Genomic DNA, 15,568 nt, shown 5'->3' with positions numbered 1-15,568 from the left:
TTTCTTCTTAAAACGATTATGCTACTTTTGTAAAGTGTTTTAGGCCCCTCCATATAAACAGAATGGTATTTATACACTTTGAATAAAATTATAACTCTAAATTTGGGACAGACTAATTTGTATTTTATCACAAATTAAATATGAGAATAAGATAGGAATGAGCTATTCTATATTATGTACAGAGTAACAAATAATAGCTTTCTTTAGGACTCTAATGAAAGATACAACATTTGTTTGCATCTGAAAGATCTGGTTCCTGTGTATGTAAATTTTTTGTTTTTAGCTTTCATTTATTGAATATTTTTCTTTTAGTTGCATTTGAGTCTGTCTTTGGGTTCTGGAGGTGAAGAGTCAGACAAAGAAAAACAGGAGATGATTGCGATTCATTCTGTCAATCTGCTATTGAAAAGCATAGGTGCTACTCTGACTGACGTGGATGATGTTATATTCAAGTAAGATTTGTTAAAGTGCATTGGGATCTTTCTTCATACTAATTTTCTCCATTTGTGTCAGAATGTTAGCTTAGAAAAATGATAATTCTTACTACTTACAGTTGAAGAGTTGCCCCCCCCCCTGTTTTTAATTGGGGAACAGTGTGTTTTTTCAGGATGTCAAGTCGTTTTTCAATCTAGTTGTGGGGGATGCAGCTTAGCTCCAAGTCAGGTCGTTGTTTTTAATGTAGTTGTGGTGGGCACAGCTCACTGGCCCATGTGGGACTCAAACCGGAAACCTTGGTGTTATGAGCATTGTGCTCTAACCACTGAACAAACCGGTCACCCAGGTCCCTTTGTAATTATTCTTTTTTGGTATGCTTATTTTGCTTATAAAGATAAGGTAAAGAATCTTAAGAAAACTTAAAGAGTTTTCCTCAGTTATTCTTGTCTAGATAATATATCAATATAGAATAAAAACTGACGTTTTATTGGCGTATTATATATTGATGTTTTAAAACAAAATTATATTTAGAAATATGTAGCATTAGAGTGAGATTTCAGTATAAACATGTGGCAAAGTATAGATATTAACTCCTTGCTACATCTAATAATGTTTATGTGTGCCAGACACATATAATTCAGTGAATGTTTATTTTTTTTAATTTTTTAATTTTTTATTTTTTTAGTCACTTTTTTTTATTTTATTAAATTTATTGGGGTGACAATTGTTAGTAAAATTACATAGATTTCAGGTGTACAATTCTGTATTACATCATCTATAAATCCCATTGTGTGTTCATCACCCAGAGTCAGTTCTCCTTCCATCACCATATATTCGTGAATGTTTATTGAATTGAATATTCATCAGTATTGGAACAAGTATTACCTTGGAAAAAAAAAATCATTTATATCCTTTCCACCTCACTTGTATACTGTCAAATTTCATAGCACTCAAAGGATTAAATATAAAATTCAAATTGAAAAGATTAATTAAAAAAACCAAGTTAAGTGGTACCAAATCTCTGAATAAAACAAGTCTTTCTAATTTTCAAAGCAATGGAAAAAATCCCAATGGAAAACACAAAATAGATTTGACTATATAACAATTAAACGCTTTACAACAAAATCAATGAAAACATTTAAAAACCAAAGAATTGGGAAAATACAATGACAAATATGATAGAGCGAGGATGAAGAGTCTTGATATTAAACACTGATGAGAAAAGCCTAAAGATTCCAATACCATAATTGCCAGAGGACAAATAGAGATAGTTTACAATAGGGAAGATACGGTAGCTGATAGACATTTGAAACATTCAGTTTTATTATTTGTCAAAGAATATATGAAAATTAAAGCAAACTATCAAAGATTTCAAAATAGGAGCAATCCTAGTATTGGGGGGCAGTGGTCTGAGAAATGGGGACTTTTTTTTTTTTATAACTTTGAGTGGAAAGGGATATATATCAAGAATTTTAAATGTTTTTATAATCTTTCACTTTCAGTAATTCTTTTTTGAGGAATTCAGTCCAAAAAAAATCTTGAAATTTAGCCAGTTATATTCAAGATACACTTGGCAGCACTAATTATTATGCCAAAATTTGGAAATATCTGACGGTAGAATTGTTATGACACTTCCACATGATGGATTGCTATGCATCCATTAAAAAAGATTACATAGAATTTTGAATAACATAGAGAAATACTTATGTACAATGTTAAGTGTAAAAACATATATAAAATGTTTTAAATATTTTTAAATTGCATGGAAAACAAAGGATTCAAAGTGGTAAGGATGAGAAGAAAAAACTTAAAAATCCACTGTGTGGTGGGATTATGGTTGGCTTTTTTAAACCTTTTACTCTATGTATTTATGAAGGACTTTTATGAGAAAGTACTACTTTATTAATTTTGTTACCATAATATTAATATTTCAAGCATAAATTATATATGGCAGATGTGCAAATCTAATTGTGAATCAGCAATGATTAACTAATCATTGTAATTTTGTCCCTTTTTTCACAATATAATTTTTGAATCTTTCTATAATCTTTGAATCTTTCTCCTCCCAGACTTGCTTATTATGAAATTCGATACCAGTTTTACAAGAGAGATCAGCTCATGTGGAGTGTTGTTAGACATTACAGTGAACAGGTAATTTCCTATCATAATAGCTCATGGGAAATATACTTTATAAAATATCAAAACAAAACATTTGTATGTGATTGTAAAGTGTGTGATAATGTTTACATAATTTACTCAATTTATAATCTCATTAATTAGTAGTTTTCATGAATGTTTCCATTTCTTTTAGTTCTTTCCCCCTATATATACCTTTCTAAGAGTTTCTTCCAGTGCCTTTTTTCCTTTGCAATATACATTTACCATTTTGGGAAAGAATAGTGATTTAGGAGTCATTACACTTTATTTCTTCAATGACTACAGTTTCTAAGCGTAATCTAGTAGAATTGCAAGAGGAGTTCTAAGCCAGGTTCTTCCCCGTGCTTCCGTTACTTCGTGGTTCGAGTTGTATGTACAGAGACATAGTTGTTTCCGGGCACTGAGTACCATTGCTATACGGTGGTACTCCAGGGTGACATTCCCTTTACTTCCACTGCTGGGAGGTCCTTTCTCCTATGGTTTGTATAGACATTATGTTTATTAAATGTTCAAATAGGCATATATTTTAATTTGTTTTTTGTTCTGATTATTATTCTCCATCTACTTTCATAGTAATAATGATAAAAAAACAAAATATTAAAACTAAGTAACAATTACTGAATTTAATATGCATACTCAGTCATGCAGGGTCAATATAATATGCCTCCCATTTTACAGATGAGAAGACTGAGGACTCTAAAAACTAAGGGACTTGTCCAAGGTTACATAACTGCTCAGTGGCAGAGTATACCTCATCCTAATTCTGTCTAATTTGAAATCCTCATGTAAAGTACTAGCATAATGCCTGGCACATAGTGCAAGATAATTAATGACCAGCGTGGTGGTTATTCTATATATCTTTCCTTTAACAACCTAATTTAATCAGTACTCCACTTTTTTCCTATTGTATCATTATATTGTTTCCTCCAATGGTTGTAAAGGACTTAATTTACTTTTTAACTGATTTTCTTTTTCTTCTTTTTTTTTTTTTAGTTCTTGAAACAGATGTATGTTCTCGTATTGGGCTTGGATGTACTTGGAAACCCATTTGGATTACTTAGAGGTCTGTCTGAAGGAGTTGAAGCTTTGTTCTATGAACCCTTCCAGGTATTGCTTTTGTTTATTTTAAGTATAGTTATAGAAAAATGGATGTTCTATTCTTTTAATGACAAATAACTTATATTTTAACTACCTGGGAACTGAATAATATTCAGATAAAAATATATCAACGTTATGTTTTTATTTAAAATTACTTGAGATGACATTAAAAGATTATTTTAAAATTAATTGAGCACTTCTACTGTCTGAGCAATAAAACATGTCCACATTTTCCAGGATTTAATTGTAGTTGTAAGGAAGACTGCTAGAAGACCATTTCAAGGCTGTAATGGAAAGGACTAATGGGGCATTCAAAGCTCACTTTGTTCCATATTCAAGCTTACTCTAACATGTTCTCCATTGAAAGGATCTAGGAGCCCAAAGTAGTGAGGGGTTTAGGACAAAGTAGAGAAAATAAACAGGAGAACAAGAGATTCAATACTATGGGGGCTCTTAGATTTGTTACCAGTGCAGCTTGCTTTAACAGCCTGATGGAACTTGGTACTGGGGTGCCAACTTCAGATTGTGACTGAGGCCAGTGATATACTCCTATCCAGTGTTTTTCATCTTAAAGGGTATGTTGAAATCACTTGGGTTGAAAATATCTTCAAACATAGTAGGTGTTCCATCAATATTTGTTAGAGGGCAAAAGCTGTGTCATTACAATGTTTATGGATCTTTACAGATTGTATATATCTTCAAGGAAACTCTGAAATACTAGATTAAAAGTCTTGTTTAAATTTTAAATAGCATACTTTTTTATTTTGGCCAGGGTGCTGTTCAAGGCTCTGAAGAATTTGCTGAGGGGTTAGTGATTGGGGTAAGAAGTCTCTTTGGACACACAGTAGGTATGCATCACGTATTTGTGTATATGATGTTTTTTATTATTATAAAATGCATTGCTTATGAAAAACAAATTATGTTTTATAAAAAAGAGGCCACTTTTCTAATATTCCCTTTTAAAAGATGTGTTCTTGTTCTTAAATGGAAAATAATTTAACACTGACTGACTTGCCTTTTTTTTTAGTATGTCTTTGTAGTGTTGAATCCATGTACTTTAAATAGTTTTATTCTTCTTGATAAATGGGAAATGAGAAAAATAAATTTCTGCATTTTTGCATATGAGAATTTTAAGCATCTGTATTAAGCCATTGTATGTGTGTATAGTGCTAATGCTTTTTAAAGAAACAATATGACTTTACTTCTCTGGGCCTTTTGATAGGTGGTGCAGCAGGAGTTGTATCTCGAATCACTGGTTCTGTTGGAAAAGGTTTGGCAGCAATTACATTGGACAAGGAATATCAGCAAAAAAGGAGAGAAGAGATGTGTCGACAGCCTAAAGATTTTGGAGACAGCCTGGCCAGAGGAGGAAAGGGCTTCCTGCGCGTAAGTTTCTTGCTGAATCTTCAAGAAACCCTCAACTTTTGTATACACTTTAGGATATATACTCTAGCTGCTTGTTTGAAACTTGGAATACTACTTGTGAATAAAGATCTGTTAGAGTAGCAGTAGTGACAGATTGTGGACTTTCCTGTTTCCTTTTTGATCTTCTTCCACATTATCATCATCAGATCTATCCCTGAAATCGCACATTTAGTTTGGCACTAGGATTGGAGTGAAATAATGATGGCAGATTGGTAGTAGTGTGGAAGGGTTAGAAATAAAGCCGAGAAATATGGTAAATGATGGTAACTAGAGGTAAGAGGAGTTCTTCAGGTCATTGTCAATTGACCTTTTCTGTGGGAGGGAGGTGTAGAAGTTAAGTGGTATAAACCATGAACTACTTTCCAGTACTTTAAAAATGATACAAGTGATATTTGCATATTCTCCTCATAAGTAATTGTAAGAATTTATAAGTTCTCCTTTTAATAAGTAATGGAATCATTATAGGTAAGGCTATCAAGTACTCTTTGATCACCTCTTCCCTCTTCCCAGGGATATCTAATTTCAACAGAGTGTGTATCCTTCAGTGTTTTTTCTTTGTGTTTATATAATATTCAAGTAGTCTTAGTTACCACCATTACTTGACAATTATTAATAATATATAAACATCTAAAATTAATTAAAAAATAAAAGAATATTTAAACATAGTACTATTGTAATTTTGTAAATAATTTCAGGAAAGTGTAACTTGTATTTGTGCCAGTGATTTATATTATTATAATATTGTATGTTATCTCCTCTAAAGTGCTTTATTTGTCAGGTTATTTGCTATCCTTCAGAGATCCCTTTATTTTCAATTTTCCACTTCATTTTAATTTTGCTAAATTATATAGTAATCTCATTAATTTTTTTTTTTTAATCATTAAAATTTGTAAGTAGATATTAGGGATTATTTGTCTCAACTTACTCATTTCACTGATATAGAAAGTGAGATTTAAGACTGAATCAACCACCCATGGTTACATAGCTGATTGGTTCTAGAGCTAGGTGTAGAATCTTTTCACCTGCTTTGCTATTTTTCCTATTACAAATTTTTACTTCTACAAGGGACTTTTCATTTAAAATTTTGTATGATATGATATTTTAAAAGTCAGAGTGTTCACTTACATATATGTTTACATTATCAAATATATAGAGGGTGACAAAAATGTATACACATTTTAAGAAAGGAAAAATCTATTAAAATTGTAATACTCAATATATTATACTGATAACAAAAGATGCATACAAGTCACGTTTGACTTCTGCAATTACATGAGGTGCTCAAAGTGGCTACCATCAGCATAATTTTAATACAGTTTTTTCTTTTCTTAAGATGTATATATGTTTTTTTGGCACCCTCTGTAAATACTCATTTTGTAAAAAAAAGTTTTTTTCTGGTATGTCTGTAGAGACCTCTAGTGGTTGATTTAAAATTAAGCATCTTGCGTTCAAGTTTGACTTCATGATTGATTTCTCTTTCAGGGAGTCGTTGGTGGAGTGACTGGAATAATAACAAAACCTGTGGAAGGTAGGTAGAGAATGTTTCCTTCTTGTACAAAGTCTGAAGAGTTGATGCATGGTAAACATACTAAATGTTATTGCTACTAGGTATTTGAGAGAATTTCTCATTTTATGTTCATAGTCCTAAATTATTGTTTAATGAAAGTACTTTCCTTAGAAAGTAGAGGGGTTGTGTAGTAGACTCTAATTCAGACTTTGAATGCTATTTTCAGCAGGTCCATAGTTAAACTAGATTCCTTTGGACCTTTGATAGAGGTTGACTAATTTTTTATCCTATTTTAAAAAGCACATTACTTTATTTGGTGCAGTATCTATCAAAATGCCAGTTGGCTTTTTTACAGAAATTGACAAGCTGATTCTAAAACTTATATGGGAACTCAGAGGACCCTAAATAGCCAAAACAGTCTTGGGAAAAAAAAAAAAAAACAGAACAAAGTTGGAAGACTTACACTATCCAATTTTAAAACTTACTATAAAGTTACAGTAACTAAGACAGTATGGTACTGGCATACAGATAGACATAGATCAATGAAATAGAATTGAGATTCCAGAAATAAACCCTTACATTGATGGTCAATTGATCTCTGACAAGGGTGCCAACATAATTCCATAGAGAGAGAATAGCCTTCTCAACAAATGATGCTAGGAAAACTGGAAATAAACACTAAGTTTTTATATATGGCCTAGCAATTCCACTCCTAGCTATATACCTAAGAGAATTGAAAACATATGTTTGCTGAAACACTTGTACATAAATGTTCATAGAAACATTATTCATAATAGCCAGAATGTAACAGCAACCCAAATGTTTATCAACTAATGCATGGATAAACAAAATGTGGTATATTCATACAATGAGACATTATCCAGCTATTAAAGGAAATCAAGTACAAATGCTCCTCGACTTATGATGGGGTTACATTCTGATAAACCCATTGTCAGATGAAAATATCCTAAGTTGAAAATGCACTAATACTACATTGTAGAGTATCGATTGTTTACTCATGTGCTCGCCTGGCTGCTCTCCAGCATCATGAGGGAATATGTATCGTACTGGGTAAGGCTAGCCCAGGAAAAGATAAAAAAATTCAAAATTTGAAGTTACAGTTTCTGTTAAATGGATACTGCTTTCATACCATTGTAAAGTCAAAAACTTAATTCCAACCATTGTAAGTTGGGGACTGTTTGTATTGGTACAAACACAAGGTAGATTAACCTTGAAAACATGATTATAAGTAGAAAAAGCCAGTTCAACATACTACATATTGTATGATTCCATTTGTAGGAAATGTCCAGAATAGGCAAGTCCATAGAGCTAGAAAGTAAAGTAGTGGCTGCCTCGGTCTGGCTGGTGGGGAGCAATGAGGTAAATTGCTCAGCATTGGGTGGGGAAGGATTGGAGGAAATGGGGAGTGATTGCTGATCGGCACAGGGTTTCTTTTTCAGACGATACAAATTTTTAAAAATTGATTGTGGTGATGGTTACACAACTCTGAGTATACTAAAAATCATTTAATTTATACAGTTAATCGGCAGATTCTGTGGTTTGTGAATTATATTTCAATAAAGTTCTTATACTTTTTAAAAAGTGCACTGTTTAAAATATCTCTTGATGGTTGGCATTAAACAGAAGATCTTTTCTGGTCAGTTCTCAGACCTCCTAGTTAGTCATAGGCGCTGACGAAACTTCTGAATCAGTAGTTGTAAAACTGGAGCTTGCTGCAGGATTACCTGGAGGGTTTACTAAAACAGGTTGTTGGGCCCCACTCCCAGAGTTTCTGATTCAGTAGATTTGGGATGGCGCCTAATAATTTGCATTTTTAACACACTTTTTATCATGTTATGATTAAATTTAACTTCTTTAAAACTCTTAAGTTCTAGGAACTTCCTGGGTAAAACAGTTCAGCATTTGGCTCAAGCTTTTGTTTTGTTCAAACTTGATTGTTTTCAAATATCTTTATACATTCATTCTCTTTGGTTTTCTGAAGGTGCCAAAAAGGAAGGAGCTGCTGGATTCTTTAAAGGAATTGGAAAAGGGCTTGTGGGTGCAGTGGCTGGTCCCACTGGAGGAATCATAGATATGGCCAGCAGCACTTTCCAAGGAATTCAGAGGTAATAAAGTATACACTGTGTGCAGGGTATGTGTCTGTGTGCTAATTTTTGCTCCAAAAGACACATTAGAGCTGATGGTTTGTCTAGGTCTTATTTTCGGGGAAACACGTTAGGTTAAATACTTTGCTCTTAAGGATCTTAAAGTCTAATTGAAACCTATGATAGGTTCACAAGGTAGAGTGCCACTAGAAAGGAGTAGGAAGAAACATTTTTTGTGGCTGAATTTCTCTTTTATTCAACAAATGTTTATTGATGTCTACTACATGCTAGTCACTGTGCTGGACACCAAGTATACAAAGAGGGGACAACCTGCTCTCTGCCTTTACTGGTATGATGTTTCTTTGAAAAAAGTTGGTGGAGCTTGGAGTCAGACAGACTTGCTTTTAATACCTGTTGCATTATTTTGGGCAGGTTATTTAAAATTACTCTGATTGTTTTCATCAAATATTGATATAATATAGAATGTAAGACATACGTCAATGTATGTATGTATTATTTTGAAAGAGTCTCACATATTTTCTTATACTTATTCTGCTTCCTTATGCAGGGCAGCAGAATCAACTGAGGAAGTGTCCAGCCTCCGTCCCCCTCGCCTGATCCATGAAGATGGCATCATTCGCCCATATGACAGACGGAAATCTGAGGGCTATGACTTATTTGAGGTATAAATTCTGTTCTTCATGGTCATGAAAGAAATTTAATTTTAAAGATTTCTAGGATCAGGATTTCATGGACGGTTTTTAAAATTCCTGATTTATGAACTTCTTTAGGGATTACACAGGGAACATGGTTTGTAGAGTAGAATTTGATTATTTTATTATAATGTATTAAATGGGAATAACTGGTAATTTTTTTCTGCACAGGAGCAAAGCTTTTTTATACAGAAAGGTTAATATTAAAAGAAGCCATAGGCTTTATTATTATTTGTTAGCTCATTTAGTTAACCTTGTTAACTTCGGTCTCCCACTTTGTAGCTAATTATTGGAATGTCACTGCTTCCTTTTCTCCAAACCAAATTAATTTATTGGGACTATTCTAAATCTAGATTCATTCAGGTAAACAGAAGTTGGAGGAGAGAAAAAAAAAGATTATGTACAATTAAAATCTTTTTAAACCTTATAAAACTTTCAAAGGTTTTTTTAATTGACTTTTATTTCAGTTTTAACTTTACTGTATTTAAATAATATATACGTATATAAATACACTCCCATGACTAGCTTTCCCTCTAAATAAATTTATTAGTGTTTTCCTACTTTTACTTTAAAATGAAATGACTCTTCATTGTTATTGCCTATGGTTTGTATTATGTGTGATTACATTTTATTATTTTGCATGCTTCTAACTTTATTTTCTTTCTTTTTCTGCCTACACAGCAAGAACTGGAAATACAGGAGTAAATGTCTCCTATACTACTACTGATTTCATCCTTAAAAATCAAATCAAACTGTGGTATTAAAAATAGACTGTCTTTGATTTATTTAGACTGAGAGTCCATTTTAATGACATAGTCTTTACAACTTTCACCTCTGTCTGAACTTTTTATGGTAGTGACTAGACTACAAATAACAATGGTGGTATTCCTGGTAATATTGTACAGGAGTAAGAGATCAATATAAAAGATTCAAGGATCACCTCTCTTCACCATTTAGTTGGTGAAAGACTTTATTGAGCTCAGAAGCATACACTCTTACTATCATTTTGAAAATTTTGTCTTTTCTTATGGTATTCATGTGCATTTCAGGTAAAGTTTTTTAAAGGAAAATTATTATGTCCAATATATTATGTATTCTTGTTTGTGAGTCCTGATAATGGAATTACAATGACTGTGTTTCACAAATCACCCTAAGTTTACTCATGTTAAAGAACTATTAACTGCGGCCTTTGTTTTAATACCTGAAGTATCAGTTGCTCTCGGTCTGTCTTTAGACCTCAAATAAGAGTTAGCACATGAATTTTGAGAATATGTTCCCTTGATCTCCCTTTTATTTTTTAACCTCAGTACTCTTGCTAGATAAATGACAATAATTTTATAATTACATACATTGTCAGCCTTTAGCATTTATACTTTTCAAAAATTCAATCTCCTTGTTGCTAATTCTTATTTCATAATTAGTTTGAATTCATATAAATAGAAGCTGAACATGTAATTAGTCAAATTACTTATGTGGCACTTGAATTTATAGGTATCGTTATTGTTAAAAACCAACCTTTTTGCTTTTAGGACCGAAGAGAGGATTCATTATCTTAATGAAAACAAAAATAGTTATAAATTATCATTTTGAAATTAATGTCCCCATAGTTAATTTTCAAAATAATTTATGTTTTAATTTCTTTTTTATAAATGATAGAAATGTTTAATTTGATTTAACAGCATCTTATCTAGCAATTTTCATTTTCCCCTCCAAAATTGAAACCAAGGTATAAACTTAGATTTAATGTACATTTGAAAAGAATGAAACTGTTAACGTACAACTGGTCATTTGGATTATGTTTTTTAAAACTATAGTATCAAAATAATAAATGCTTCATATTTGAAACAGCACTTTAAAGCAAAAAGAATGACATCCAAAACCCAGCCTAAAATTGTAGCTGACACTTTTCTTGTTCCGACATAATTGAGGGTTGACAAAAGTGTCATCAAATGTCCAGTTTCTATAAGAAGCAAGCACAATAACTAATTCAAGATGCTGTCTTAAATCCTTACCAATAATTACCCTTCCTTCTTAGGTAAAAATAATGATTTTTAATTTTCCTGGATATATTGTGGTTTTATTGAGACTTGACTTGGGAAATTGTATAACTTGTGAAAAAGTTTTTTCTTTAAGAGTTGTTTACTTTTTGTTTAGCTCTTTATATTATTAACTTTTCCTTGTGGTTTTCCTTTTTATAACTGCTTGTCAGTAAGCACAAAACTTCAAGAAGCTTTTTGTTATTTTAGATAAATATACTTATCTTGCCTGACTCATTAGTTTGTGTTAAGATATCACATAACCTTTTAAACTTTTAAGTATTTATAGTTACTGGAAGAAATAAAATGATTGTACATTAGTGAGAGGACTTGGTGATTTTTTTTTTCATGGATGACAGTGTAGGCATGGATAATTAGACATTCAGGCTGTTTCATCCCTTGTCCATCTTGCTATAATCAGTTATGTATGATGTATTTATTGATTATCTAGACTGTGCTAGATAAACAAAAGAAATAAGACTCCTGTCCTTAAGAGACCAAGTATAACAAAATGTGTAAATATTAAAGAGCGCTAGAGTGTAAAATTATATCCTGTTTGCCCTTATTGTAATATGAGTACATTCTAAATAATTTATTTGGGAATCTTTTGACTTACTCCATTTTCTTTTTCTCCTGAGTATTGCTCTGTATTCTTTAATTTAATGCTCAGCTTTGAAAGTTACTAAATCATATATTGTGGTTTTATAGGATATATTCTTCTGGTTGTCCTCTCCTAGGACAATTACTGTTTATACATGTACATATATACATATAATATATACATATATATTTATACACATATATATGATATATGATATAGTCCATCTGGGTTCACATACTTATGAACATAGAATGTTTAAAATGTTCTTTCTTGCTTTTTCATTTTAAGTATATTTTTTCATGTTCATAGAAATGCTTAATTCTTAATTCTTTCACTAACATCTATTGAGGTAACCTTATATTGTGCATTTAACCATTCCCAGTCCTGGACATTAATTTGTTTCTGTTACTTCAATAACAGTAATAATGCTGTGATAAACATTGTTCTACACATTGCTTTTTCATATCTTGTATTATTTCCTTAGAATTTACTTGAAAAAGTTAAATGCTTTTGCTAAATATTGTAAATTCTTCAAGTTGCATTTTGGGAAGGGAGAATGAATATTTTATTAACTAATCTGGTCTCCTGCAGCCATCAGTGACTGAATATCTTAATCTGAATCTTAGAGTGTAGTGGAGTTTAGTAATGCTGAAAACAAGGTTTCTATAATATATTATGATGATAAATCATAATTTAAGAGCTTTCAATGGTTTAAAGATAGCAACAGCCTAATAACAAATGAAAATGCATAAAAAATGGGAAGTGGGTAGTATTTCTTGTACAGTGCATCTTAAATCTAAATATTTTAACATATTCACATTTCAAAGCTGAAAATAAGTGTACTACTGAACAATTATATTCATTTCTCATTTTCTCTTTATTAAAGGAATTAACTTATAAATGTTAAAAGATTTTGTTTAGCTAATTCATGCAGGCAAGATGTAAAGCAAGTGACTGTTAAACTCCACTTCTCTCTGAGACTCATTCTGAAGATGAGACCCCAGTTCTTTGGGGATTTATCTTTGTTCATGGCCTTTCATAATTGTGAAAGAATGACTGGGAATCAAGGACCTTTAAAAAAACATGTATTTAAACATTGAAATAATAAGTGTGCTTTCTTTGCTTGTGATTATTATTGGTTATATTATCTTTTTCGTACTATTGGTGTTGTATTCTTGGCTATAAAATGTTAAGGTCTTACTCATTATTTATTAGTTTATGTTCTGTGTTTTCATATATCTGATCTTTAATCATGCATTATAGATAATGTCAATAATATTTCATTAGCATTCATTATAAAAATAACTTTTGTGGTTTTTAATGTGTTGACTAATTCAAGTCACAATCGTTTTGAGATAGTTAGGAAAGGAAATAGATGTATTTTGATGTATTACTATTTATACTTGAATTATTTTATGTTTGTAATTGTCTTTAGCAATAAATTGTACCAGCTATTTGAAAACTTAGAAATTCATGTTTGTAGTAATATTATCATTAAATTTTATTTTCTGTCAGGAGCATAATTTAATACATACATATACTTCTCATGCATGTTTAATCTATAAGATTAAATACTCAAAAACATTAAATATCAGTTATCTTGGATTTTATTATGTGTATCTACTTCTGTGTAAAATCAGTGGTTCTTAACTGTTGAGAGGGATCACAGACCCTTTAAAAAAATCTGATGTAAAATATGAACCATCCTGTGAAAGAAGTTACAGAACCACATTTTCAAAATTTTGTATTTTATTTTGGTGGTTCATAGCCCTCCCAAGGTGCTTCCATGAACCACAGGTTAAGAACCCCTATAATGTTAATGTCCCAGTTTTATATTAGCATATATCATATTCTCATGAATGAAAATGTGTGACTATTTCTAGTAGATATTCTAAAATTTCTAAGTTATTAAAGATTGAAATATATTTTACTAGAAGATCACTTAGTAAGCATTTAATACTAATTTGTCTTTTAAGGCACACTGGAAGTTAATTTACAAACATGCTATGAATGTTTTTCTAGCTTCATGTGTGAATATGCAGAACTGTGCTTTTGTTTCTAACGATATTTTTCCTAACTAGCATTGTTATTATAATTAGCTAACAGAGTATTACAAATACTATTTGGATGCACATCCTACCCAAATCTTTACTCTTGTTTTTTTTTTTTTTTTCCCCCAGAATCATATCAAAAAGTTAGAAGGAGAGACTTACCAATACCACTGCACTATTTCTGGAAACAAGAGGACAATCCTTATGGTTACAAATAGGTATTAATAACTTCAAATGAAATTTTCTCAGTTGCAAATTATATAGATCTTAAGAATTTTGAAGACTAAAATGGCAGAGGATGTGAAGAACTACATTCCAACTGCAAAATGTTTGTTTCATAGAATCATAGAAACACAGATCTGGATTTGTCCTTTGATTGTTTTTTGTTTTTATTTTATTTTATTTTTTTATTTGGGAACAGTGTGTGTTTCCAGGACCCATCAGCTCCAAGACAAGTCATTGTTTTCAATCTAGTTGTGGAGGGCGTAGCTCACTGGCCCATGTGGGAATCGAACTGGCGACCTTGGTGTTATGAGCTCATGCTCTAACCAACTGAGCCAACCGGATAGGTCCTGGATAGGACCTTTGAGATCATTTGTTCTGATCCTCTCATTTTTGTGATGCTGAAACTGAGATTCAGCGTGGTTTAGGGGCTTATCCAACTTACACAACTACTAAGAGATGGGATCTAGAATAGACTTCGTAAGTGCAATAGTGATACTGTTACATATGAATTATGAATCCAGTTATGGAGGGTGAATTCATGAATCACTTTTTCTCACTATGTTTTATTTTGGACGATTTAGCTACCTTTTTAAAAGGATCATATTATTTCTGTATGTTTTTTTTCTTTTCAGTTTTTCCTAAGTATTTTGGCAATGGTAGGCAATTTTTCTAAATACAAGAACTTTAACTAAACTACTATGTTTTTTTACCTGATATTTACCCTACATCACTTATTCCAAAATGACAATTATAGATTAATAATTTTCAAAACTTTTTAAGTTACGTATTTTTCTAGGACTAAGGCAGAGTAATTACAGTAGGCAAAGTCTGTATTACGTTTCTTGCTACTGCATTTAAATATATTTGGATGGGAAGGAGAGAAAGGAAAGCTAAAATGACAGGACTCAGACTTAAACCTACAAGCCTTTTTAAAGAGAGAGTTAACCAGTCAGCTGATCTGCCAATTAATTAAGAAATGAAAATACTCACAAAACAATCTAAAAAGCAGTTTTTGCGGATTTGACAAGTAATCATTTATTTTTATAATTTTATGTCCATAAGATTAGACCAAATCAGTGTTTATTTGTATTATATATTGTACTTAGCTGCAATAAGTGTGTTAATTCATTTTAAAATTGTGTACCTTTTATGTAATTCAACACTGGGCAGTGGAAATCAGGTGTTTTTTGTTTGTTTTTGGTAATACTTAATATC

At 31.5% G+C, this 15,568-nt stretch overlaps 1 protein-coding gene across 5 annotated transcripts in view; it reads left to right on the top strand.

The window, feature by feature from the left end:
- VPS13C (vacuolar protein sorting 13 homolog C) overlaps window positions 1-15,568 on the top strand; it is a 170,011-nt gene that overhangs the window by 145,391 nt on the left and 9,052 nt on the right. For 2 of the 5 annotated variants that reach the window (XM_088797257.1, XM_088797256.1), the window contains 9 exons: window positions 313-452; window positions 2,505-2,586; window positions 3,586-3,699; window positions 4,463-4,538; window positions 4,913-5,076; window positions 6,598-6,643; window positions 8,625-8,748; window positions 9,296-9,410; window positions 14,258-14,346. In XM_088797257.1, coding sequence (XP_088653383.1) covers window positions 313-452; window positions 2,505-2,586; window positions 3,586-3,699; window positions 4,463-4,538; window positions 4,913-5,076; window positions 6,598-6,643; window positions 8,625-8,748; window positions 9,296-9,410; window positions 14,258-14,346 — 950 coding nt within the window. Of the gene's footprint in view, window positions 1-312; window positions 453-2,504; window positions 2,587-3,585; window positions 3,700-4,462; window positions 4,539-4,912; window positions 5,077-6,597; window positions 6,644-8,624; window positions 8,749-9,295; window positions 9,411-10,121; window positions 10,294-14,257; window positions 14,347-15,568 lie in introns of those variants that run through there. The other 3 variants (XM_088797260.1, XM_088797259.1, XR_016020863.1) reach the window with 2 other exon arrangements.

Source organism: Rhinolophus sinicus, chromosome 3 (assembly GCF_057876585.1).
Source record: "Rhinolophus sinicus isolate RSI-liver-muscle chromosome 3, RSI-T2T, whole genome shotgun sequence".
In the NCBI taxonomy this organism is placed as follows: Eukaryota; Metazoa; Chordata; class Mammalia; order Chiroptera; family Rhinolophidae; genus Rhinolophus; species Rhinolophus sinicus.
Note: the sequence above shows the minus strand (reverse complement) of the source record. Positions and strands in the feature narration are given on the sequence as shown.